Source organism: Maylandia zebra, linkage group LG6 (genome assembly GCF_041146795.1).
Source record: "Maylandia zebra isolate NMK-2024a linkage group LG6, Mzebra_GT3a, whole genome shotgun sequence".
Classification (NCBI taxonomy): domain Eukaryota; kingdom Metazoa; phylum Chordata; class Actinopteri; order Cichliformes; family Cichlidae; genus Maylandia; species Maylandia zebra.
The window spans coordinates 28,356,259-28,381,574 of record NC_135172.1 but is presented as its reverse complement, the minus strand read 5'-3'; the positions used below and the strand labels follow the sequence as shown (position 1 = coordinate 28,381,574).

Below are 25,316 nucleotides of genomic sequence, written 5' to 3'. Positions count from 1 at the left end.
CAGGATAAAGATGTGGCTAGTTACACAACGCGACATTAAAACTGCCCTCTTAAATGACCGACCACTCCTGGTCATAAAACGCAGCATGAAGAAGAATACACTGTGTTTGTATACACCCTGTTCGCATTAAATCTTGTGCATGCGGGGCCTTTTCTTGGTTTGTCTTCATCCCCGCTGGATCATTTGTCCCTCATAATGAGACAATAAGTGAGTGTGGAAAGGCAAAATCAAACAAAGCTTTTACTTCATGTTGACTCCATGTGAACAACAATGGCGAGGTGTGTTACCTGGAACCGTTAAAATGCATTTTCACTGATGCTCTAGTTATTGGGTGCTATGGGTTTTATCCCACCTGGCTCTGCAGTACTTGTTGTTCTTTCTGACTTGTTAAACTCAGCCTTTGCACACAAGTTGGAAACCAATAAATGCTGGAAAATAAAGTGAATGAATTCTTTTAAAGATGTAATCCTCTGTCATGCAAATATTTAAAATCTGAATATAGAGCATGATGAAGTATGTGTGTGGCCAAAGTTAGTGCATGTGTGGCATATCGGTATGCATCATATTTTGGGCGAGGAAGCAAACAGCTTCAATAGTATCCTCTCTGTCCAGCAGGGCAAACTCAGGAGAATATCTAGAGCAGAAAAACGTGAAGGCGAGGCTGCTCTACACAAAGAGCTGAAGGAAAAGTGTATAACTTATAAATGAGCATACTTCTCAGGATGACGTGGCAAACACAGCAGCTGCAGTATTTGCCCACTTGGGGGCGGCATATTGAAATGTTTTCACCTTTCATGAACACATTGTCACAAATAGTTACCCACTTGCACAACCTGCAGATACGCCTAGCACTTTTAAGGAGACAATGATTCAAACCTCGTCTCACATGCAGTTTTTTTCTTTATCCCTGAAAATGAAACATCTCTGGTGGCTTAAAAAGAAATCACGAGAGCTGACGCAATGAATGAACACAGTATGGTGAGCAATTAAAACAATAAGCACTTTTGTTTGTCTGCCTTTAGCAGATGCTTGCTGTGCAATGCCGCAACAATTTGTTCTGGAGCCTCGTGTTTTTGCATGTTGCTTTGTTTTTCGAGCCAGAATTGGGATAAGAAAGCAGCAGAGCTGGGGAGCTTCTTGATTTAGTTTTACAGCATGTCTTTTTAATTTACTGGGATATTACGTGAGATATGGTAAAAACAAAGCAAGAAACAGACTTTTAAAAAGATGTATTTGTGAGAAAAAAGAGAAAAAAACTGAGCAAAATGAAACCAGCCCCTGGTCATTGTGCATCAAGCCTTAATGCACAAATGCGTATAAAGCCTCAAGTGGCCATGAAAGAAACTGCAGCTTTTCGCACACATGCCTTTCATAAAAGTGTCCATGAATGCTTTGCTCAATAATGAAGTGAAACAAAATGTAAATGTGGCCAGAAATCTCTGCCAGTTTGCTCAAATTTGTGTCACATGCGTGTGAACATGAGATCAGTTTATCTGAGATTTATCTTGCTCAGTTTCCTGCTGTAAGTAAAGCAAACAACATTTTTGAGCACACACGAGGCCGCTCAAACATGTCTGCAGTTTTTCAGTGACAGCTGTTTGATGCTGCCACCATTCAAAATGTATGCGAGACCCACAAATCACTTCTTGCAAACATGTTTACGACATCTTACCCACCACATCCCGGCTCGTTCACTGCTGTGCACACATGAAAAAGTATAACAACACGTTTTCTCACTGTGTTTCTTGCACGCAGCTTTAGCTTGTGTATTTTATTTATGCGTTAATTATTGTGTCCTGCGTTGTGCCATTTTGTTGTTTTTGCCTGAAGTTGAACTTCTGATTGCTTTTGAATCTTTCTCTATCATTCATTTTGCTTTCATGATTTCAGAAACATTTTATTGCAGCATAATGGATCAGAAAGGATGTTTCCTCTTTGCTGCATTAACTGAGGTCCATACATCTGATTCAAAGCATATCTTTGTGAATGGAGCTGTCGCACAGCACGCTCACACTCATACACCGTCGGCGGTCCCCTGACATGAAACAAACTCCCTCACATCGTTATCCACCTCCCATTCATCCATCCTCACTCAAAGACCAGAAAAGGATTTATTTGTGCGATCAGAAGTCTGCTGCAAAATCTGGCAACCATATGCTCGGACATATGTCTTTTATGCCTTTCAACTTGGTCTTTTTATTCACACATGTGCATGATTCTGCTCTTGTTTCATATTCTCATTATTTTGAAGTGAATCTCAGCATTGTGTGGTTGATGACTTTGTGCCACTCGGCGATCCTTTCTGCTCTGTGTCTAAATGTTCGAGGGGGATTATGGTTCAAAGGGGCTGAGCTGAGCTTGTACAGATGACTCTGGCCTGCAGTTTCCCTCATGTCTACAAGTTGTCAGTAACACAGGGATGTATTACAGATTAGTTCCACAGCTCTGCTCGTCGGCTCTTCTGGCATTAATCTTATGTCGGCCTTAAGTGGATCACTAATTGCTTTAAAGAGTTCGGAAAACAGACTCCTCTGAAACATGGGATTCAGACTCACAATAGGCACGCATGCCTCTACTAATATTGCTTTTTTTCCTGGGTGTATTAGGCTATGCTACAAATGAATGAACTGGACATCTTTTAGAAAATATTAGACTTAATGTATGATTTTGAGATTGCATTAAATATCAAGCATTCAGTTTTTTCCTGCCTGTAAACACAAACTGGACAAACTGGATTTTTCATGACATTACAGTTTTTTCTGAATGCTTAAACCCTAACTGTGATTCCTGTAGCACAATCTCTAAAACTATTCAGACTTATAGCAAAACCACTCACTGAGTTTGCAAAACTAAAAGCACAAAAACTGCTTTGCACTCAGTTTGCAATTTTGTAACACACACTTTGCAAAACTGTAGGCACAATTCACTGCACAACACTCAATTACCAAATTTCCAACACACTCCTAGCAAAAGTATACACATGTATGGCTATCATTAACACTAATTTGCCAACTGTCTGGCACACTTTCACATGTGAAAACTTTTTTAGATAATTAGTTCACTTTGCAATCAGCCCAAGCACTATAATACAGGTAAGCTGTGTGTGCGGAGTACAATGGAGGGAGTAGAAAGAGTGAGAAGTAGAGGAGGCCGAGGAAGAGGACGTGGAGGTGAAGAAGTAGGACGAAGAGGACGACAAGGACAAGGAGGAGCAAGAGGAAGACGAGGAGGGGGGAGAGGAAGATGAGGAGGGGGGAGAGGAAGGGTAGGAAGAGTAAGAAATAGAATTGCTGATGACATCAGAGCTACAATAGTGGACCATGTAATCAACCGTGGAATGACCCTGAGGGAAGCTGGCCAACGGGTCCAGCCTAACTCGAGCCGCTACACTGTAGCAAGTACCATAAGGACATCTTGAAATGAGAATCGGTTAGTACAGTCACTTCGCACAAAGATTTGTAGCACTGCCATATGCCAATGAGAAACACACCAACACCATTGATGTAAAAATACTGAAATTGTACTTTACAGAATTGCTAGATGACCAGATGCTGGGGGCAGAGGAAGCATGTTCACTGCAGACCAAGTAACCCATATAGTCATTATGGCGATTGCAAATAATCCTATACTTGGAAATAAACACTTGTGTTTGTTTTGATGTGTTTGAATAAACACCAGTACTTGAAGTTTGGATCCCTCTATGCTTATGGATCTATGACAGAAGTATGAGCTCAAACTGACATAGCCTACCTTGTGCACAGAGAAAGCAAAAGCCAGATGTGTTTTGTATTCATACCATCAGTGTGCAGTTGGCGCATTGTGTGCTTAGTAGATGATGGCTTGTGTGTACTGTTTGATACGGAAACACCATTTTTACGAAGGTGTGAAGAGTTAATCTAGCTGTGTTTGCTTTTGCAAGAGAACTACAATGTTTTGATGATTGGGTGACAGGTTTTCTTATTTGTGTGAAGAGTTTTGCAAAATTAGCCAATAGTTACAAAAAATGTGCTTACGCAATCAGAAAAAACTGTAATAGAGAGAAGGTCATTTAAAGCAGTCTTCCAAGAACGCATTGCTTAACTGTTCAGAGATTTTTATAGTTGGAACAAACACAGGAAAGCGTAAACTTGGGGTGTGGCATAAAGTCATGCTGGAGTCACAAAAAGCAGTGATCAGAATCATTTGGAGATCCAGTTGTCATCTATATAAGTTCCCCCAGTTTTGCAAGCTGTTCATTCTCGTTTACGTGCCCCACCCTCCCTCCCTTATTTTCAATTCTTTAACTTCTTCATTTCTACTTAGTCCATGGCGATCTGCCAGGCCCGGGAGCCGTCGCCAGTCCCCTTCGAGGCCTTCCCCAAACCGCGGCTCAATTCATGTCCAAGCATTCACCTTTACCTACTAAAACGCTGTCAAACCTAAAATGAGGACGTGGGCCCAACTAGTGAAATAAAGGTTATTGTATCTCATTTATAGTTTTAAAGTGTTACTGGGAGCATGGTAGGATGTCTTTGCAAGAGTCTTTTTAATTGAATTCACATCATGCAAAAAAACAAAGCAAACAAACCTAACTTGGGTGCTTTAAGGAGATGCAGTTGTGTTGCGTTGTATTTTTTTTTTTGACTTAACATAAATTTTGGCAGTGTGAAGCATGAGGGAGGGATGGCAGAGTTCACTTTCTTTTTTTATCCCTTCCTTGTTATTTCCCTTTTCAGAAAAGGGAAGCAAAACTTGGCCTGATGGCTGTGAGATAGACAAAGGTCAAACCAGATGCCAGGGAGTTCTTCAACTTCACTTATGTTCATAAAGCAGATAAATATACGTGTATGTAAATATACCACAAGTGGGGACTTAAAAAAGGCAGATTTAAAAAAGGTTCAATAATAATAATTATTATTAATAACAATTAACAATCAATAATTGTTTATGAGCGCTGGAGGTAGGAACGGAAACGGAGCAGCGTGGAGAAAGGCAATGTGCAGAGGAGAGAAAAGCTGTGAATGTGGACATTTTATGGGCTTCAGGGCAGCACAGAGTTGTGCAGCTGGTACAGATTTGTCTTTCAGGTATTACAAACTACCGCAACTTCTTGTTAGTCTTTTTCATGTCACAATCTAGCTAGGATTGAGTTAATGACAGTTATTCATTGTCCTACATCAGTTTGTAGTCTGGACCACAAAACTCCAGCGTGAACAGCAGGATGGATTTTCTCCTTCTTTAAACACTTAGGTGGCCGGTTATTCGATTTAATCGATTTAACCTAGTCAACTAATTTTTACAAGGGGTTAGATTTGATGGTGGGACTGTTGTGGAAGGCTCTATTAATAAGTTTATAAAGATATACAACTGATATTGAGCAGAACTGAATTCCACTTCCACAAGAGTCCCACTTTCTCACATTGTCATCTGGCAAAAATTAATAGCCAACGCCTGCTATGAGTTTTGAGCTGAACAAGGTATTTTTCAAGTTATAAAAAACAGAACAAAAAAATCTGCTTGCCTCAGCATATTGCACAATATTCTATATATTATTGTGCAAGATGATGAGAGCCTTTTGTAAAAATATGCAGTGTTCAGGGTATAATGTAAACAGGTTCCATAGGCAAGCTTAATTTTTAGCATGATTAAAAACATATTTATAAATTTAAATGTATTTAATTTATTTAAGAAACCATGGGCTGAATCCATCGCTGAGCCAGGCCATGGGCTCCAAATAGAGGACACCAGATTGATAGCTTCACTTTATGCTTATGATGACGATAACGATTGTCGGCACGCACTGGTGGAAAGCTTGCAGAAACAGGTCCAGAGCAGGAGGTCAGAGAAGTGTGTTTTCCTTTCCAGATCAAAATTAAACTGGAAATAAAAAGTGATCCACACATAAACAAGTGGCTGCATAAACAAGTCAAAGTGATATCTAGTTATCTGTCTGAACAATCCAAAATCATGGACCAAACCCTGGACCCAGTGGGTAGACTAGGTTTATATTGATGATGGTTGGTTTGCATGTTCATTGTGTGGGAAGCAAACTGAAATTAAACAGATAACCTGTGATGTTTTTAGCTGCAGTGAATTCAGGAAGGCTACTGGAGAGTTAACATCCAGTGATTTGGAAACCATAACAGTGTAGGCCCAGCATTAATATTTTGTTCACAGCTTTCAGTGTGTGTTTCTCCAGAACACAGCTGTAGTGTACACAATAATTAAAGAGGGGTTTCATTGTTACTACTTAGGAAGGTACAGCACAAAGTCAATAAAAGTGTGTGTCTTCCTTGAGAAGGGAAGCTGGAGACTTTGGTGAAGGCTAATAAAAATACAAGTAACACATCTGACTTTCACTGTATATTTATTATTAATAAGGGACTTGTAAGTGTGAGCCTTTCTCCTCAGAAAGAAAAGGTTACCCTCAAAACTAATGATAAATTATTACTGTGTAATACACACTCTCCAAACTGTGCCCATTTTTTCCTTGCTTGAACACATCAGTACTGAGTTTGGTTACAGCACAATCAACTGACATGACAAACATCCTCATCCATCATCATCACTACATGTTCTGTAACATTAAGACTTATAATCAGTGAGTTTTCTCCAGTTCCATAGATGCATAGGAAATTATATATTTACTTCTTTGTGCAGCTTTCAATAAACATCCAGATATCCATGCATTCATAATAACATGCCTGAAAGGCAAAGTTCACCTTTTGCACAAATTCAAACATGCAAAGCCTCGATCATTGGTGCTTTTTGCTTCAATATCAGTTTGAGTATTAACCACAAACAAGTAACTCTGTACAAGTGTGTACTGGAATGCTAGTACAAAAATATTTATATTAAAAGGGGAATTGGGAATTAGGACCCATTTAAGGGGAGAATGATCAGTAGATAATTCCAAAGCAACTATTATTTGTCCAACCAACAGCAATACCTGTGCAGTTATGCTCATAGTCCTGAAAAACAGTGCAGTTGTCAAAGGAGCCCGGAGGCCAGTACGTGAGTGTGGACCCAAGCGCAGACCAGACACAGAGACAACTGGTAGATTTAACACAAGCTTTATTTATAAGGCAAACGTGAACTTGAAAAATGCAAGGAAGGGATTCTTGGTGAGGTGTTTTGACATAGCATGACTGCAAACAGCTCATGAAGGCCTGTTACCAACTTGACTTAGCTGATAAACTGACAGAGAAGAGATTTACCATCTTAAATACTGTCTCACTGATTGCCAGGGATCAGGTTCAGGTGAGCTGTTCAGGTGAGATGAGGAGGACGGGGTGGATGCGAATGAGAACATGGGAACACTGGAAACCTACGGGCAGCTCACTCAGACCATCATAGCAGTAGATTGATTGTTTCAGTGAGTGTCTTTCTGAAGCTTGTGCTGTGTTTAGTGTTTTCATATGAAAGGTCTCTGATCCATATGTAATCTCTCAGAGCAGAGGAGGACTCCAGATGATGTCAGCGGGAAAAAGCTGGTTATGAGAACAGTAAAGATAAAGGAGGAATCATCGAAGATGATGGTTGAGGTAATAGTGATAATCACCCATTTCAGTTCTAAATTACTTGTTAATTACAGTCCTGTTTTGAACTGTTCTGTTTTATTTACTTATGAACATTTAATTATTTTTACTTATGAACTTATTTACTTATCTTTTTTAGTGGTCAGAGCTCAAACTGGTGGAAAAGGCACTTATTAAAGGACACCGTCCAATGAACCCCTGCCCGGTGTATGACAAGGCCAACAAGAAACTTTTCCTGTGTTGAACACAATATCACTGAAATGTACCAAAGAAAATGCTATGACAACAGGACCCGTCTCTGCTACATCACAAGGTACGATCTTGGAGAAACCTGGAGCAATGTGACCGATTTGACAGACAAACTGAGTGAAATAAAACACTGGTCCACATTTGCTGTTGGGCCAGGCCATGGTATTCCAGCAGAGAGTGATAGACTGATTATCCCAGTTTATGCTTAAACTTGTCGCAGTAGTGCTTCCCTCTCGCGTTGCTGTTGTAAACTAATTACATGTTTTGTTCAGTTCCCATTGTAAATCGTATGCACTCTCACTGTATAGTGGTAGTCATGGTGAAAACTGGAAATTTGGGGAACTGTTTAATACGGTATCAGTTGAGTGTGAAATGGCTGAACTTTCCAAAGACCACATCTACTGCAAAGCCTGTAATGAAAATGGCTATCGAGTGGAAGCAGTCAGTGATGATAATGGACATATCTTTACCATTCCCCAACCTGGAAACAAGCTGGACGGATCAATCGGTGGCCGCGTTACAGGACGCACTCGATGACGCAGACTGGGACATGTTCAGAAACAGCTCCGATGATGATGTCAACGTGTTTACGGAAGCGGTTGTGGGATTCATCGGGAAACTAGCGGATGATACCGTGGAGACAAAGACTATCACAACGTTTCCCAACCAGAAGCCGTGGGTGGATAAAACCATCCGCGACGCTCTGAGATCCCGCACCGCTGCCTACAACACGGGACTCACGACGGGGGACATGGACCCGTACAAAGCCGCGTCATATAACGTGCGGAGGGCGGTGAAAGAGGCGAAGCAGCGCTACGGAAGGAAACTAGAGTCACAACTCCAACAGAGTGACTCTAGGAGCCTGTGGCGGGGACTAAGGACAATAACGGACTATAAAGCACCAACAACCGGTATGACGAACGCGGCCGTGACTCTGGCAGACGAGCTGAACACTTTCTATGCTCACTTCGAGGCTGCAGCTAAGGACTCCAACGATGCTAGTGCTAGCGGCGCTAACGGCTGCAGACAGGAAGATACTGCCAGCACCGGAAACGTGCTCGTCATCTCCGAGCATGAAGTAAGGAGAGCCTTCAAGAGAGTGAACACCAGGAAAGCAGCAGGACCAGACGGCATCCCAGGTCGTATCCTCAGAGACTGCGCATACCAGCTAGCTCCTGTGTTCACTGAGATATTCAACATCGCTTTATCTCAGTCGGTCATCCCCACATGCTTTAATCAATCAAACCTTTATTCGTCACATGCAGGTTGCCCTGCAGTGAAATGGGACCCCCCCCCCCCCCCGACCTTACACATATAGCACAAACATTACATGGGGATACAGGTCGGAGATTGGTAGAATCAGAGAAAAAAACATTGAAATTTACACTACAGTGGGGAAAGTGCAAGAGGAAAAAAGAGACCCCTACTCATGCTGTGCTTCCATGGTAGGACAGCATGAGAACAGGAAACAAAAAAACTCCTTTGCACAAAAAGCACATAAATGTCCACAGCACAACATTGTGAAGACATGACAAGCCACAGGGGTGGGTGGGGGGTGAGGAGTAATCCGAAGCGAACACAGCAGCCACCCTGCACAGCGCTACCATTCCAGCACGGCACACAGCCCGCCGCATTCCCTCGCAGGAAACAAGCATCGAAGGCGTTGGAAGGGGAGGGGGGATGAGTGAGTGCCTATCAGTGTAAGTGTGTGTGTGTGTGCGCGTGTCCATAGTTCAGCTGAGACAGTGTCCTTCGGCCTATCAGGCTAAGTAAACAGTCCTCCAGCCAATCCAGGTGTCCTTGCATGGGATGGGAAGAATAGCCGTAACACAGTCATTATCAGGGAGTGATTGTTTGGCTCCAGCCTTGGGCCTGCAGCTGGCGCGTTATGGGGGTCCGCAATGTTCATGTTGATTTTGTTAATTTCCATGCGAGCAGCCCAGGAGAATTTTCAGGCTGCTCTTTAACACTCTGACACTGGCCTCTCGATCTCCCGTTGGAGAGTCGCGAGCCTCCCCATGATGGTATCAAACTTCTGTTCCATGGTGTTATCATTCTTTTGATTCTGAGACCTCACAACTGCAATGATCCGTTCCGCGATGTTTTCCAACTGTCGCTCAAGGGTCTCATTTTGAGCAGGCCTCTCTCTGATGTTTCCCCTCATACGCTCAATGGTGTTGTTTTGAGCCTTCACAGCAGCTGCAAGCGTCTCCAAGGTGTTGACCATATTACGTTCGTTGTGAGAGGTCGCGCCTCGTTCCTTTCCGATTCCAGCGGGCAGCCTTGGGGGGGGTTTGAACAGCCGGTTCCGCTCTCTTATTTCTCCGATAAACCAGGGCTAAGCCAACTCCGATTAGCATGAACCCTGTTATCATGGTTCCGAATAGATAGATATCTTCAGCGTCCTCGATCGACAGTCCCGTCAGGCACATGATCCTCCAGTTCTGCCACCCGTCCATTGTGTATCCGGCAGGGAAAGTCCCTCCAGGGCACTCAGGCTCTCCCGAGCCCAGATTTCTCGTTGAGAAAAGGGTGTCAATAGCATTCAGAGACCAGTTGATCAAATCCATAGTTCTCTTTTAGGTTTTAGAGAACGACAGTGGGAGGCTATTCCAGGGAAAGTAAAGAGTCCATCATTGTTCCTGTCCCGAAGAAACCCCACCCTGCTTCTCTCAATGACTATCGCCCTGTAGCCGTCACCTCAGTAGTGATGAAGTGCTTTGAACGCCTGGTCAGAGACTTCATCATTTCTTCACTACCAGACACACTGGACCCACTACAGTTCGCTTACCGTCCAAATCGTTCCACAGACGATGCCATCTCTCATCTCCTCCACACATCACTCACTCACTTGGACACTAGAAGGGGGAATTATGTTAAAATGCTCTTCATAGACTACAGCTCTGCATTTAATACCATAATTCCCTCCACACTCACCACCAAGCTGGAGCATCTGGGACTCAGCTCATCTATGTGTCAGTGGATCTCCACCTTCCTAACTGGTAGACCACAGGCAGTAAGGATGGGGGGACATGTCTCAGCCTCCACCACTCTCAGCACTGGAGCCGCCCAGGGGTGTGTTCTGAGCCCCTGAGCCAAGACGGCCTACCTGAAGGAGATTAGGAATCTGGAGAACTGGTGCCAGAGGAACAACCTCCTTCTAAACGTCAGTAAGACAAAGGAGCTGATAGTGGACTTCAGCACTAAGCAGGAGAGGAACTACCAGACCCCTGTCATCAACGAGTGCCCAGTGGAGAGACTGGACAGCTTCAAATACCTCGGAGTTCACATCACGCAGGACCTGTCATGGTCCTGTCACATCAACACCGTGGTGAAAAAGGCCCGTCAGCGTCTCTACCACCTCAGACGCTTGAGAGACTTCCAACTGCCCTCCAAGGTGCTCAGGAACTTTTACTCGTGCACCATAGAGAGCATCCTGACGGGAAACATCTTAACCTGGTTCGGGAACAGCACCATGCAGGACAGACGAGCTCTACAGAGGGTTGTGCGGTCAGCTGAGCGCACCATCCGCTCCGAGCTCCCTGACCTGCACTCAATCTACAGCAGGCGGTGCTGGACCAAGGCCAGGAAGATCGTGAAGGACCTCAGCCATCCCAACAACAGACTGTTCTCTCTGTTGAGGTCAGGAAAGCGATTCCGCTCCCTGAAGACCAACACAGAGAGACTGAGGAGGAGCTTCTTCCTGCAGGCGATACAGTCTCTCAATCACACCACCACACAGTACTGACCCACACATATGGTTCTTACACACACACTGGACATTCTGGACATTGTTTTCACTTCATCACTTAAATCACTTTAAGCATATTTGCACTGCACAAGACATAATGTGGATTGCACAACACTGGTCACTATATTCTTCATTTCCAGTTAATACTTGTACAGCTGCTGTTATTGTGTGTATATGTGTATATATATATATATATATATATATATATATATATATTTCTTCATACATTCTTATATAGTTCTATACTGTGTATTGTGTATTTTGTTGTACAGTTATTTTATTTTCAACTTTAATTTATATATTTTATCTTATTCTTTCCCAGTTAAATTTACCCTTCATTCTAATTTGTGTTGTACAGTTATTTCATTTTTAACCTTAATTTTTTATATTTTATTCCTTCCTAGTTAAATTTACCCTTTTTAATTTTTCATATTTATTTCCTATCTTATTCATAGCCTTTTCCTTTTTTTTCTTTAGGTCACGAGCAGTTGTCTAAACATTTCACTGCATATCGTACTGTGTATGACTGTGTACATGACGAATAAAATTTGAATTTGTTCCTTCCCATTCCATGCAAGGCCACCTGGATTGGCTGGAAGACTGTTTACTTAGCCTGGCGGGGCGAAGGACACTGTCTCAGCTGAACTATGGACACGCACACACATACATATACTGATACTGATAAGCACTCACTGACGCATCACCCTCCCTATCCAACGCCACCTCCAACGCTTACCTCCCCCATGATGTGGACATCGGGTCAGCTGGAGGCGCAGTCGAAAGATTACAGCGGTCCCACATCAGATGTACACACTGGAACACTTTCCCATGTTGCTTGTGTTACACCACTCCAGGACAACTTGGTGTAAACAGCAGAACCGAGTTTATTTGGGGTACTTCAGAACCGTGGCTTTCACATACAGAGCCCAAGAATACACTCTTCTCTCTTTTCTTCTTTTCTTTTTTTTTTTTTTAAATAGTTTTTCTTTTTCCGTGACTGCCCCCTACTGGTGGAAAAACATGTAGCAGCCAAAAATCCAAACATATAGTTGAATAACACAAATACCAACAGATTCGTGCAATGTTTTGGACATATTTTAGCTTTACACTTTACCAAGTGCTACATTCCTCCCCTGCTAAATAAATGTTGTCCCAACATTGAGAAAACATGACAATAAGAAACAGAAATAAACAAATATACTTCTCTCTTCCTTGTGACAATGTAGAGATGACGTAAGTCGGCATAGGGTTTAGCAGTGCTCTAAGATCACTTTTCTAAGATCACAAAACAAATTTCCCACGTGTGGGACTAATAAAGGTTATCTTATCAGAATCAGAATCAGAATCAGAAACTTTATTGTCATTGTCATGAGAACAACGAAATTAAGAATGGTCCCCGATCATTGCATCATCCCTAGCAATATCAAAATATAAATAAAACAATAAAATTCAATAAATAAAATAGATAGAATACTTAAAATACTAATAAGATATAACAGTAAAACATTCACATACATTCCCACACACATGCTTCAGACCGTGCATAGATTAACACAAGAGTGGCGTGATGGACATTTTTTTGTAGTATTCAGATGTGTTATTGCAGTTGGATAACAGCTGTGTTTGAGTCTATTAGTCCTTGCTCTGATTGCCCTGTACCGTCTGCCTGAGGGCAACAGTTCGAACAGGGAGTGGCCAGGATGTGAGGTGTCTTTTATGATGTTTTGGGCCTTTTTAAAACAGTGGGCGTTGTGTAGAACTTCCAGTGTGGGGAGAGGGCAGCCAGTGATCTTTTGGGCGGTGTTAATGATCCCTTGGAGTGCTTTCCTCTGAGCCCCTGTGCAGCTAGTGTACCAGATGCATATGCAGTAAGTTAGAACACTCTCAATGGTGGCTCTGTAGAAGGACACCAGCAGTCTCTGTGTGATGTTATTCCTCCTGAGAATTCTCAGGAAGTACAGTCTCTGTTGGGCCTTTTTCAGCAGCTCGGAGGTGTTCACACTCCAGGAAAGGTTCTCCTCTATATTGACTCCCAGGAAGCGGAAGCTTGCCACCCTTTCTACACAGTCCCCATTTATGAATAGTGGTTGGATCTCTGCCTTTTTCCTTCTGAAGTCTATTATGAGTTCTTTGGTTTTTGAAGTGTTGAGGAGGAGGTTATTGGCCTTACACCATGACGTCAGCTGCTCCACCTCGTCTCTGTACGTAGACTCGTCTCCCTTGGAAATGAGCCCCACCACTGTGGTGTCATCTGCAAATTTCACAAAGATGTTGCTGTGGTGACGAGGAGTGCAGTCGTGTGTGTAGAGAGAGTAGAGCAGTGGACTGAGCACACAGCCCTGGGGTGAGCCAGTGCTGAGACTCAGGGCTGAGGATGTGTGATGGCCAACTCTGACTCTCTGTCTACGGCCCGAGAGGAAGCTATTGATCCACATGCAGGTGCTGTATGGAAGCCCCAGGTCTTGTAGCTTGGCCACCAGTTTGTGTGGAAGGATGGTGTTAAAAGCTGAGCAGTAATCCACGAAGAGCATCCGCACATAGTTACCATGCTCTTCCAGGTGAGTTAATGCAGCATGGAGTGCTGTGGCTACAGCGTCTTCCGTGGATCGGTTTGCTCAGTAGGCAAACTGGTGTGGATCCAGGCTGCGGGGCAGGGCTGCTGTGATGTGTCTGCGGACCAGCTTCTCAAAGCATTTCATTACCACTGGGGTGAGTGCCACCGGTCTGTAGTCATTCAGGCCGGTGATGTGGGGCTTCTTAGGCAAGGGGACTATGGTGGAGGACTTCAGGCAGAGTGGGACAGTCGCCTGTGCGAGGGATATCTTATCTTATCTTACTTTCACGATGCACTATTGGACCTCAGGTGACAGAATCACATGTTACTCTCTTACCAGATAAGCATCGGCTTACAACAGTGCTGAGTTGTTTCCGACAGTCCACATACAAATATTACCCTCTAAGACGTTACTATCACTTTACCACGTGCTCTGGAGCTTGTCAACTTAGATAGTAACCATTTAATCACAATTTACCTCATCAAACATAATGATCCAATGTCTTACGCTACCATCCCCAAAAGTATCAAATATTTGTGTCACCATATTGGTAAGGCCTTGTAAGTCCCCATACATTTTTGAAAAATAACATCATTTAAATTCAGAAAAACTCTTTCACAGTTCAATAATAACTAACTGGTACATAAGCTGCATAGTAAGGCATTTGTAGAGCTGCCCAAGGTACTCCAAACTGGTCATAGAATGGCGGTGCTGCTGCACTGGCATACAATGGGTTAACACTGTGACCAATTGCTCTTTGAACTGGTTGGCCAAACGCATCATAAGTCAATATTTTCCGTGGACATCTCTTCCTCTGAGATCTTCTCGGCTGCGGTTCCGACAGTTCTGGGTTCATTTCACTGGGCTGACCTGACGAAGCAACAGTGTCTGGTGATGCTGAGGTGTCATGTTTAGCGTTACCTTGTCCATTCACCATATCTACTTGAAATTCTTCAGCATCCACTCTAAGCTCCGTGCTCTTTCGCTGAAGGTCCTGGTCCAGTTCAGTAGCAGGTGCAGACACCATTAAATCCCCTTGAGGCTGACAGTGGTGGTGCCTCACTCTCTGAGACCAATACTGCTCTTCATCATCTGAGCTCTCTATATGGTTCGATGCGTCTTGTAGGTCTCTTTGTTTTTGTGTCTGTGTAGTGTGGCTTCGTTCAGTTCTTGTTATTGTGGGAAGCGGTAATGCATTACAGGGCATTAACATGTTGCGGTGGAGGATACGGCCTCGCCCAGCACCACGCTCCGGCTTAACCTCATAGACAGGGCTGTTTTCCCCCTTTTGAGAGATCACTATGTGAACTTGATCCTCCCAATAGGAGTGTAAATTTCCCGGGCCTCCCCTCTCTGACATGTTCCTGACAAGTACCCTGTCCCCAGGTGAGAGTACAGCACTTTGTCTCTTCAGGTCATAATGTGATTTCCCTCTTGCCAGAGTCTTTTTAATGTTTCTGGATGCAATGTCATATGCTTCTTTCATTTGTTGTTGCCATTTGTGAGCATAATCCTCATATGATTTGCATTTGTTCGTCTCACTCAGTCCAAAAATTACATCAATAGGGAGATGTGGATGTCTAAGAGTAAATAAAAGGGCGAGTATCCTGTCGAGTCACTAGTTGTGCAATTATAGGCATGCACAACTTTGTTTACGTAGTCACTCCAGTTTCCTTTCTTTTCCTCATCCAGGGTCCGCAGCATTCACAGCAAAGTGCGATTAAACCTTTCCACCGGGTTCCCCTGTGGATGGTAGGGTGTAGTCTTTGAATTGGCTATTCCTGTGTACTTCTGCAGCTGTTTGAATAAATGGTTTTCAAATTCTCTGCCTTGATCGTGATGTAATTTACCAGGAAAACCAAATTTCAAGGAAAAGTCATTAAAAATTTTATCTGCTGCTGGTTTGCCAGCTTTGTTGCGTGTAGGGTAGGCTTGAGCAAACTTGGTGAAGTTGTCCTGTAACACTAAAATATACTCATACCCTCCCCTGCTCTTTTCGAGATGGACATAGTCTATTGAGACCATTTCAAAGGGTACAGTAGCTGGCACATGACACATGGGGGCCCTACACTGAACTGTAGGTTTTTTCTGAATATTACATTTGCACACCTGTGTAATGAAAAACTCAATATCTTTGTACATATTCGGCCAATAAAACCTACTCCTTGCCAAATTCATCACACGGTCCACCCCCAAGTGACCCATTTCGCAGTGAAGGTGTTTGTACACCAGTTCTTTGTGCGATTCCGGAATCACAATCTGAGTGTAAGTCACAGTCTTTCGTATCAGCAACCCGTCATCTGAGATAAACAGCTTTTTCCACTCGTGTAGTAGCTGTTTTCCTTTAGGGGTTTTGAGCGCTGATGTCTTGTCAAAACTCGCACCAGTACTCTTTAAGTTGAGAACATAAGCTATGGCAGGGTCCTGCTTTTGAGCTTGCAATAGCTCCTGCGTTGTGATCCTCACATCTGGCGGATTTTCTGTAAGTATTTTGTTTACTTCTGGATTGCATGTTATGGCTGATATCCAATCCAGTTGTTTGTCTTCCTGTGTTTCAATGGCATTCAGTACTGCGCTTAACACTTCAGGCGAACACAGCTCAGTACATTCTGACATGTATGAATCCATACTAGAAGGTGTTCTGGACAAAAAGTCTGCATCAACGTTACTTTTTCCGGGTCGGTATTTCAGTGTTATGTTAAAATCAGCCAGCTCGGAAACCCATCTGTGTCCTGTTGCATTCAGTTTAGCTGTGCCTAAAACATAGGTTAAAGGGTTGTTATCACTGTACACTGTCACTGAGGGAGCATAGAACAAATAGTCTCTAAAGCGCTCAGTCACAGCCCATTTTAGTGCCAAAAACTCAAGTTTCCCTGAGTGCCACCTGTAATTCCTCTCAGCTTGTGTTAATGTTCTTGACCCATATCCAATGACTCTTAATTTACTGTCCTGCCTCTGATACAAGACTGCACCAAGGCCTTCTTCTGAAGCATCGATGTGCAGAATGAAGGGTTCCTCAAACTTAGGATAAGCCATCACAGGTGGATTAGTCAAAACATCCACCAAATAGTCTAGAGTCTAGTGCTTTTTGGTGGCTGTCACTCCATATGATTTTTTGGGTGGGTGCAGCATGCCCCGCCTTGGCTGACCGCGCTGGTGTTTGCGTGTGGTCAACTGAGAGTAAATCATATAGGCACTTTGCATGTCTTGAAAAATCTTGTACATAGCTTCGGTAGTATCCTAAAAATCCTAAAAGCTTTCTCAGCTCTTTAATGTTTGTTGGTGGGTTGTCCTTCAAAGCTCGTACTGCTTGTACCTCTTTCTCATCCATTTTGTAGCCGTCTGCTGAAATGATTTTGCCCACATAGCGGACCTCATTTTTAAACAAGTCACATTTATCAGGTCTTAGTTTTACTCCCCAAGCCCGCTGACGTTTGAGAACTGATCTCAAATCTTCAATATGCTGTTCAAATGTTTGACTGTACACCAAAACATCATCTAAATATGGAGTGCATATTTTGTCCCTCAAGCCTTCCAAACTTTCCTCCATGCTCCGCTGGAAAGCTGCAGGTGCATTGGTGAGTCCAAATGGGATCCTATTCCATTCGTACAGCCCCCAGGGTGTTGTGAAGGCGGTATATTTTTTCGAGTCTTCGCTGATTTCACCTTGATAGTACGCTTTGCCTTGGTCATGCACACTAAACCACCTATTGCCGCCAAGTCCATCAAGGATTTCCTGTATTCGTGGAATAGGGTGTCTGTCTGGAATGGTCTTTTTATTGAGGCCCCTATAATCGACACACAGTCTCAGGCCTCCATCCTGCCTTCTCACACACACTATTGGAGAGGCATATGGTGAGGTTGATTTGTGAATAAAGTCTTTTTTTAACAAGTCCTGAATGTGACTTTTTACTTCATCGTAGAGAGCACGTAGGACCGCATTATAGGATTTGGCTACAGGAATCTGATCAGTGAGTTTGATATCCATTTTTAGATTTCTTATGTAACCAACTTCCTCTTTGTGTTTAGCAAATGCGCCTGACTCCTCCCTTAACATTTCCATGACGACCGCCTGTTGTTCTGTGTTAAGGTGGCCCAAATTGACAGGTGGTTCCCAAGGCTCTTCTGCCAAGCTAGGTGAGTTCTGATTGTCTTTTTCTACAATCGAGCCTATCTGAGCTTCTTTGAGATTTACAGGATAACTATGTGTTACCCTCTCTATGTTACCTAGAAGGGTTTTAGGTGGCAACACAATGTCATGTTTGGTAGCATTAGTAACATAGATATTGACTTTGCGGGTGCTGTCTGATATAGACAGCAACTGGCAGTTAGATTTCAGACCCTCATCTAAAGACAAGTTTTCATCTGGCTCGAAAAGCATTTCACTTTTTACCTTTAGGTCTGTTTTGATGGAACAACTAACGCCGTACATTTGCCCACCCGGTACGACAATAGCTTTGCGTCCTGATCTGATAGGATAAGTAACTATCTCGTTACTGGTGGTGTGGATAAGGTTCAACAGTGCTTCTGCTTTGCTTGATCCTACTCTTAGAGAGTTTCTGAGTAGAGACAAGCTTTCACTGGACTGAGTAGTGTCTTTTTTGATCAGTTCCTCAATAGCATTAAACCCTATTATTGGTTTTTGCATCACATCCTGACTTACTAGGATTGGAACCCGAACCTCATTCTGAGCTGCAGCTTTTCCTCTCGAATCACAAAGGCTAAGGCTAACTTCTACCCAACCCTGGAAAGGGACTTCAGATCCATTTACAGCTCTCAAGTCTAAAAGTTCATCCTTACTTAGTAAATCGCTGATGGGGTGAACTTCTAAGTGAGGTAAATTGTCTGATTTCCAGCATGCACTCATTATTGAAACTTGGGCTCCCGTGTCCCACAGTGCCTGTGTTTTGCAGTTATTCATTCTACACCATACTAGACACTTTCTGCCCACAAGCTGTGCTACTTTTCTTTTTTTGGTACTTAAATAGAACACGTTTGGGGGTTGGTTCCTTTTTTAGGATTTCCTGAGTCAGTTGGTGGTGCAAGGGATAAGCTTTGGGCCTTGGGAATGTTATCACATTGGGACATTGGTGCTGAAGCTGTGGCTTGTCCCGCAGTCACAGCCCCGCCCAGTTTTCCTGCTTCTGAGCTCCCCTTACTTTGCATCCCTTTGCCCAGTGAGAGTCACTGCCACATTTGAAACAATGGTCACAGTCCCTGTTTTCTTGTTGACATGCAGAGCATCGCCTTTTTGGTCTCTGAGCTGCCTTTCTGTATGCCCTGACTTGTCTATCACCATCACCACTTCTATGTCGTTGGACAGTTTGCACTAGTGAAGCTACCTGTCCTGTGAGTTCCCTGATTGCTGAGTTACTTTCCTCAATTTTTGCAAATAAGGAGTTATCTTTGAGGGTTTTAGCCGGTTTTGTGTCAGGCTGGCTTGTGCGGGGATCAGTAAGCGCTACATTCTGCTCAACTACATTTAGTCCTGTTCTAAATGACCTGTGGGCTTTTGCCTTTAACGCTCTCTCGCTTTCATTGTACTGGGCTGTTTGCATTTTCATTAATAAGAGTTCATCGCTACAGTTTTCATCCTGCAAATATGCTCTCATTTCTGCTCTGACATTGTCATTTAGAAGACCCGTTCTAATGGACTGAAAACATTGACTTTGAACAAGTTCTTTGTTATACTTTAGGCTAGACTGGGTGCGCTCAGATGCGAAAAGGATTTTTTGACGCAAATCCAGCACTCTAATCAGGAACTCAAGTGGTGTTTCATTTGCCCCCTGTGTAGCTTTGGTTAATTGCTGGTACAGTACTGTTGCATCCGTTTCTGCATAATGGGCTTTTAGAACTTGTCTCAGGCTGGTCAATGTGAGATCTTCTTTCCCTTCCGAATAGCTCCTTAGTTTTAACCCAGGAATGATGGCACGTATGACAGCCTCCACAATCTCAGCTTCAGAGTAGCCCGTTTTTAAGCCGCTTTCCATCTGGTGCTCTAAGCTACTGAAACTCAGCGTGTCTTTAGCTGTCGACTCACCCACATGTCCACTTATACTGAAGTCTTTTCTGAATCCACCTGATGAAACATTACAGCAGCTGTTGCCAATACAGTCTCTCCCCCTGCGCTGTGTTTCGCCGTCCAGCGACGTCCTCATGGCCACCTGCTGCTCCGCTGATGTCCCTTGAGCCGCCTGATGCTCCAGCGATGTCATCGGCCCTGTCCGCCGCTCCGGAGGTGCCTGCGCCGCTGCCAGTTGCTCCTCGTGCACAGCCTCCACCGTCATCTCCGCTCTGTCTGAAGATGAAGACCGGACCACCGCTCCTGCGCCGACAGCCGCTGACCGCGCCTCCACCAGCAAAACCAGCACATCATTTAGCTCCAGAAGCACCGACATGCCTTCATCCTCTCGCTGTAAAAACTCTTCTCGTTCACAAAACTGGCTAATAAGCTTAACGAGAGCTCTGCGGGATTTGCTTTGTATTTCTTCGCTGCCCTTTTCTGTAATATTACATAGTTCACATACTCTGAGCAGTTCTTCCAAAGAAAATCCACATAACTTCTGCTCCAATTCCAACAAAAAATCTTCACGGTTCACAGACATGCTTGAAAGATAACTAAGACGAATAAAACTCTCTCAGTGTATCCGACCGGAGAAAAAACAGTTTGCATGGCATTAGCTAGACTGTCGCAATCCGTTAGCATTAGCTCCTTTACCGTGTTCCTCTGTGTGAAGTAGTCCCAAAACTATCTCGGTGGAACCTCCAAAATGTTACACCACTCCAGGACAACTTGGTGTAAACAGCAGAACCGAGTTTATTTGGGGTACTTCAGAACTGTGGCTTTCACATACAGAGCCCAAGAATACACTCTTCTCTCTTTTCTTTTTTCTTTTTTTTTTTTTTTACATAGTTTTTCTTTTTCCGTGACTGCCCCCTACTGGTGGAAAAACATGTAGCAGCCAAAAATCCAAACATATAGTTGAATAACACAAATACCAACAGATTCGTGCAATGTTTTGGACATATTTTAGCTTTACACTTTACCAAGTGCTACATTCCTCCCCTGCTAAATAAATGTTGTCCCAACATTGAGAAAACATGACAATAAGAAACAGAAATAAATAAATATACTTCTCTCTTCCTTGTGACAATGTAGAGATGGCGTAAGTCGGCATAGGGTTTAGCAGTGCTCTAAGATCACTTTCACGATGCACTATTGGACCTCAGGTGACAGAATCACATGTTACTCTCTTACCAGATAAGCATCGGCTTACAACAGTGCTGAGTTGTTTCCGACAGTCCACATGCAAATTGAATAACACAAATACCAACAGATTCGTGGAATGTTTTGGACATATTTTAGCTTAACACTTTACCAAGTGCTACACTTGTCTGTGTTTATTGTGTTATGGTGTGTTGATACCTGTGCATTCCTGTATTATCCTTTTGTGTTGCACATTTCGATGTTTTTTTTCCTCGCTACCTAGCCTGACCTGTCTCCCCAATGTGATGTTTGTGTATTGTATGTACGGTCGGCAAGGTCTGTCATCTCGGTTGTGGGTAAAAGACCTGCAACTGACAAATAAAGGCTATCTCATCATCATGCACATCAGTAATTCCACCTCATAATGGCTTAAGAGTACGAAAGTGAGGACTGGAGCAGCCTCATCAATGTCCTGGTCTGAATCTGATTAACATGCTGTGGAATGACCTTAAAAAGGTGGTTCATGGTTGAAAACCTTCAACGTGGCTGAATTGCAACAATTATGCAATGATGAGTGGGCCAAAAAATCCTCCTCAGCACTGTGAAAGACTCATTGTTAATTATCAATAAAGTTTGATTGCAGTTGTTGCTGCTAAGGGTGGCCCAGGTTTAGAGGGCAATCACTTTTTTACACACAGCCATGTAGTTTGGATTTCTTTTCCCTTTATAATAAATACATTCATCCAGAGAATACATTTTATCTATATTTGTGTTATCTTTTTTTAATATTTAAATTTGTTTGATCAGAAACATTTAAGTGTGACAAATATGGAAATCAGGAAGGGGGCAAACATTGTTTTTTATACCGCTGTATGTACAAAATAATAAAATTCAGACATAACAGCTATTAAAGGTTTTCATTCTGGTTGTTTTCCTGACATGCATGATAAAAGACGGGTTTTGCCTATTTAATTTGTTAAGGGAATGAGGGGTGGAGTTCAATGAAATGTGAATCATTTCCTCAGAAATGACCATCGATCTGTGATAAAAACAAAGATCCCTCCCTCATCCACACTCTCTAAAAGCCAGCCTATAAAAGTCAAAGCAACATCAAATTCTAGGACCGCAGAGATAAACCCAGCAAGGCTTCTTTATAATTTAATATCCATTTTATACACAAGGAAAGCAAACATGGGCTGTGGATGTTCAACAACAGCTCAGCTGCAGAAACAACCTGTCTTTGAATCTAAGGAAGCTGCTCAATGTGTTTACAGGATCCCTGCTCTTCTGTATGAGGAAAAAAGTAAAACTTTACTTGCCTTTGCAGAGCAGAGGAAGACTTCAGATGATGCCAGCGGAGAAAAGCTGGTTATGAGAACAGGAAAGATCAAGCAGAAATGCTGTCAGAGGACGACTGAGGTAATAGTGATAATCAGCCATTTCAGTTCTAAATTACTTGTTAATTACAGTCCTGTTTTGAACTGTTCTGTTTTATTTACTCCTGAACAATCTCTCTTTTAGTGGTTAGAACTCAAAGAGGTGGAAAAGGCACTTATTGATGGACACCGTCCAATGAACCCCTGCCCGGTGTATGACAAGGTCAACAAGAAACTTTTCCTGTTTTTCATCTGTGTTGAAGACGGCATCACTGAGCTTCACCAAATAAAAAAATGTGACAACCGGACCCGTCTCTGCTTCATCACAAGTGAGGATCTCGGAGAAACCTGGAGCGACGTGACCAATTTGACGGACGAACTAAGTGAAATAAAAAACTGGGCCACATTTGCTGTTGGGCCAGGCCATGGTATTCAAACAGAGAGTGGTAGACTGATTATCCCAGTTTATGCTTATACTGCGATCAAACCAAGTAAACCATATGCAATCTCACTGTATAGTGATAGTCATGGTGAAAACTGGAAATTTGGGGATTTCATACGGAAATTTAATGAGGAATCAGTGGTATCAGTTGAGTGTGAAATGGCTGAACTTTCCAAAGACCACATCTACTGCAACGCCCGTAATGTGGGCGGCCATCGAGTGGAAGCAGTCAGTGATGATAATGGACATAGCTTTACCATTCCTCAACCTGAAAACAAGCTTATGGAAACAGGTTCAGGCTGTCACGGAAGCGTGATCTCCTTCCCAGCTCAACAAGAAAGTGAAAACACAGAAAGTGACCCAAGCCAGAACCTTGAAAAGTGGCTGCTGTTCACGCACCCAACCAGTCCGAAACACAGGGTCAAGTTAGGTGTGTATCTGAACAAATCCCCACGTGATCCAAAGGCATGGAGCGAACCCTGCATCATTAATGAGGGACCCAGTGGTTACTCAGACCTGGCTTACATTGATGATGGCTGGTTTGCATGTCTGTTTGAGTGTGGGCAGCAGGAAATACATGAGCAGATAGCCTCTGTTGTCTTTAGCTATAAGGACATCACCAAGAAATAAACTGAAGAAAAGAAAAGAAAAATATAAAAAGAATAATTTTTATTCAGGTGTGTAGATGAAAAGATTCATATGTATATGTGCACAACTTAAAGCAGTAAGTGTTGCTTTGTATGTAAAAATCTTTATTTGCTTGTTGCATGAAAAATGAATAAGAAAACTGAGAAGCTTGTAGGATTAACACTTTAAAAAATACTTTACAGTTTCTCCTGTTTTCAGTGAGTATTAAACATGGATGCTCAGTTTAAACAAAAGTTTTAATCTAGTTATTCACTCCTTGAAGAAAACATACCTAATGTTGCAAATATCATATTAATGGTTGTGAATGCATTTGATTTTATTGCAGAAAATAATAAAAATAGTTAACATATGCTGTTTTATTGTAAAACTATCTGTTCTTTTGCTCATTTATTTCCCACCAACTCCAAACTGTGAGTTCAACATCCACAATGAATATTTTAATAAACAAATAACTGTAGTGAATTTAAGGTTAAAACAATATAAAACAAGCAAAAGGTTTAAACGTGCTTTGCATAACACATTAAAGTAGATCACAGATAATAATATTATTGATATTATTTGTTGTTACAGTAACAACAACAACCTGGACACTGCAAATAAAATAAAACTGTGAATAATGAAAAAAATATATAGGAGTCAATAAAGAAATTTATAAAAGAAAATCAGGGTTCACAGGATTCCCGCTCTAATCTGTGAAAAAGTCGGAGAGACTCCTGTAGCCTTTGCAGAGCCGAGCAGTAAACCCGATCATGGAGTACAGACCTGCAGGTTACGAAAGAGGGATTATGAAGGAGCGTCCACCGGGAGAATCAGATATTTTGTTACTGAAGTACTTAGGAATGTAGCTCACAGTCTTGCTTTTAAAAATCAAAGCTGTTTTATAACATGACCATAAATGCAAATTTTATATGCAAAAGTCTGAAATTGCTTGACATATGAGAAATGAACAGTGGAGAAGAAGAGAACCGGCTCATGAAAGATACTGCCATATCTGTAAAACAAAGTGGAGCCACTACATGGTATGATCATATATGACTGAGTAATAGTAGCATTGTTTAATAATGTAACTGCTTATAGAAGTAGCAGGGTAAATTCTCAAATTTCCAGTGATATACCCTCTGCTTAGATTCAGTTAATGCTGGAAAACTGATTGGCAGGTGCTTCAGAGTGCTACTGTGCAGTTATATAGTTTTTCCCATTATCTCTGAACCTCTGAAAATGGAGGACTGCTTAGAAAAGGGTCAGAAGATTACTGCTACGAGAGAGAAACTCGTACAATTTTCGCAGTGCAAAGGAGTAATCCAGATCATACTAGTACAAAACGGTTATAAATAAGGAATGTTGAGGGAGGGAGCCTCCACTGGGAAAATCAGCTATTTTGTTACTCAAGTACTTGGGAATGTAGCAAAAAATATGTACAGTGGGGCAAAAAAGTATTTAGTCAGCCACTGATTGTGCAAGTTCCCCCACCTAAAATGATGACAGAGGTCAGTAATTTGCACCAGAGGTACACTTCAACTGTGAGAGACAGAATGTGAAAAAAAAAATCCATGAATCCACATGGTAGGATT

At 42.6% G+C, this 25,316-nt stretch overlaps 1 protein-coding gene and 1 pseudogene across 2 annotated transcripts; both read left to right on the top strand.

The window, feature by feature from the left end:
* Window positions 1–863: 863 nt before the first annotated feature.
* On the top strand, window positions 864–24,076 carry LOC112435023 (sialidase-3). 2 transcript variants are annotated; one of them, XM_024802892.2, is made up of 3 exons: window positions 864–978; window positions 22,607–22,698; window positions 22,801–24,076. In XM_024802892.2, the coding sequence occupies exons 2-3, from the start codon at window positions 22,651–22,653 to the stop codon at window positions 23,725–23,727; spliced, it is 975 nt and encodes a 324-aa protein (XP_024658660.2). In that variant the 5' UTR covers window positions 864–978; window positions 22,607–22,650; the 3' UTR covers window positions 23,728–24,076. The 2 variants fall into 2 exon arrangements, with proteins under 2 accessions (XP_024658660.2, XP_024658659.2); XM_024802891.2 differs by lacking the exon at window positions 864–978 and having other exon boundaries at window positions 22,388–22,698.
* LOC101487993 (sialidase-3-like) lies at window positions 6,939–18,220 on the top strand (annotated as a pseudogene).
* Window positions 24,077–25,316: the final 1,240 nt, after the last annotated feature.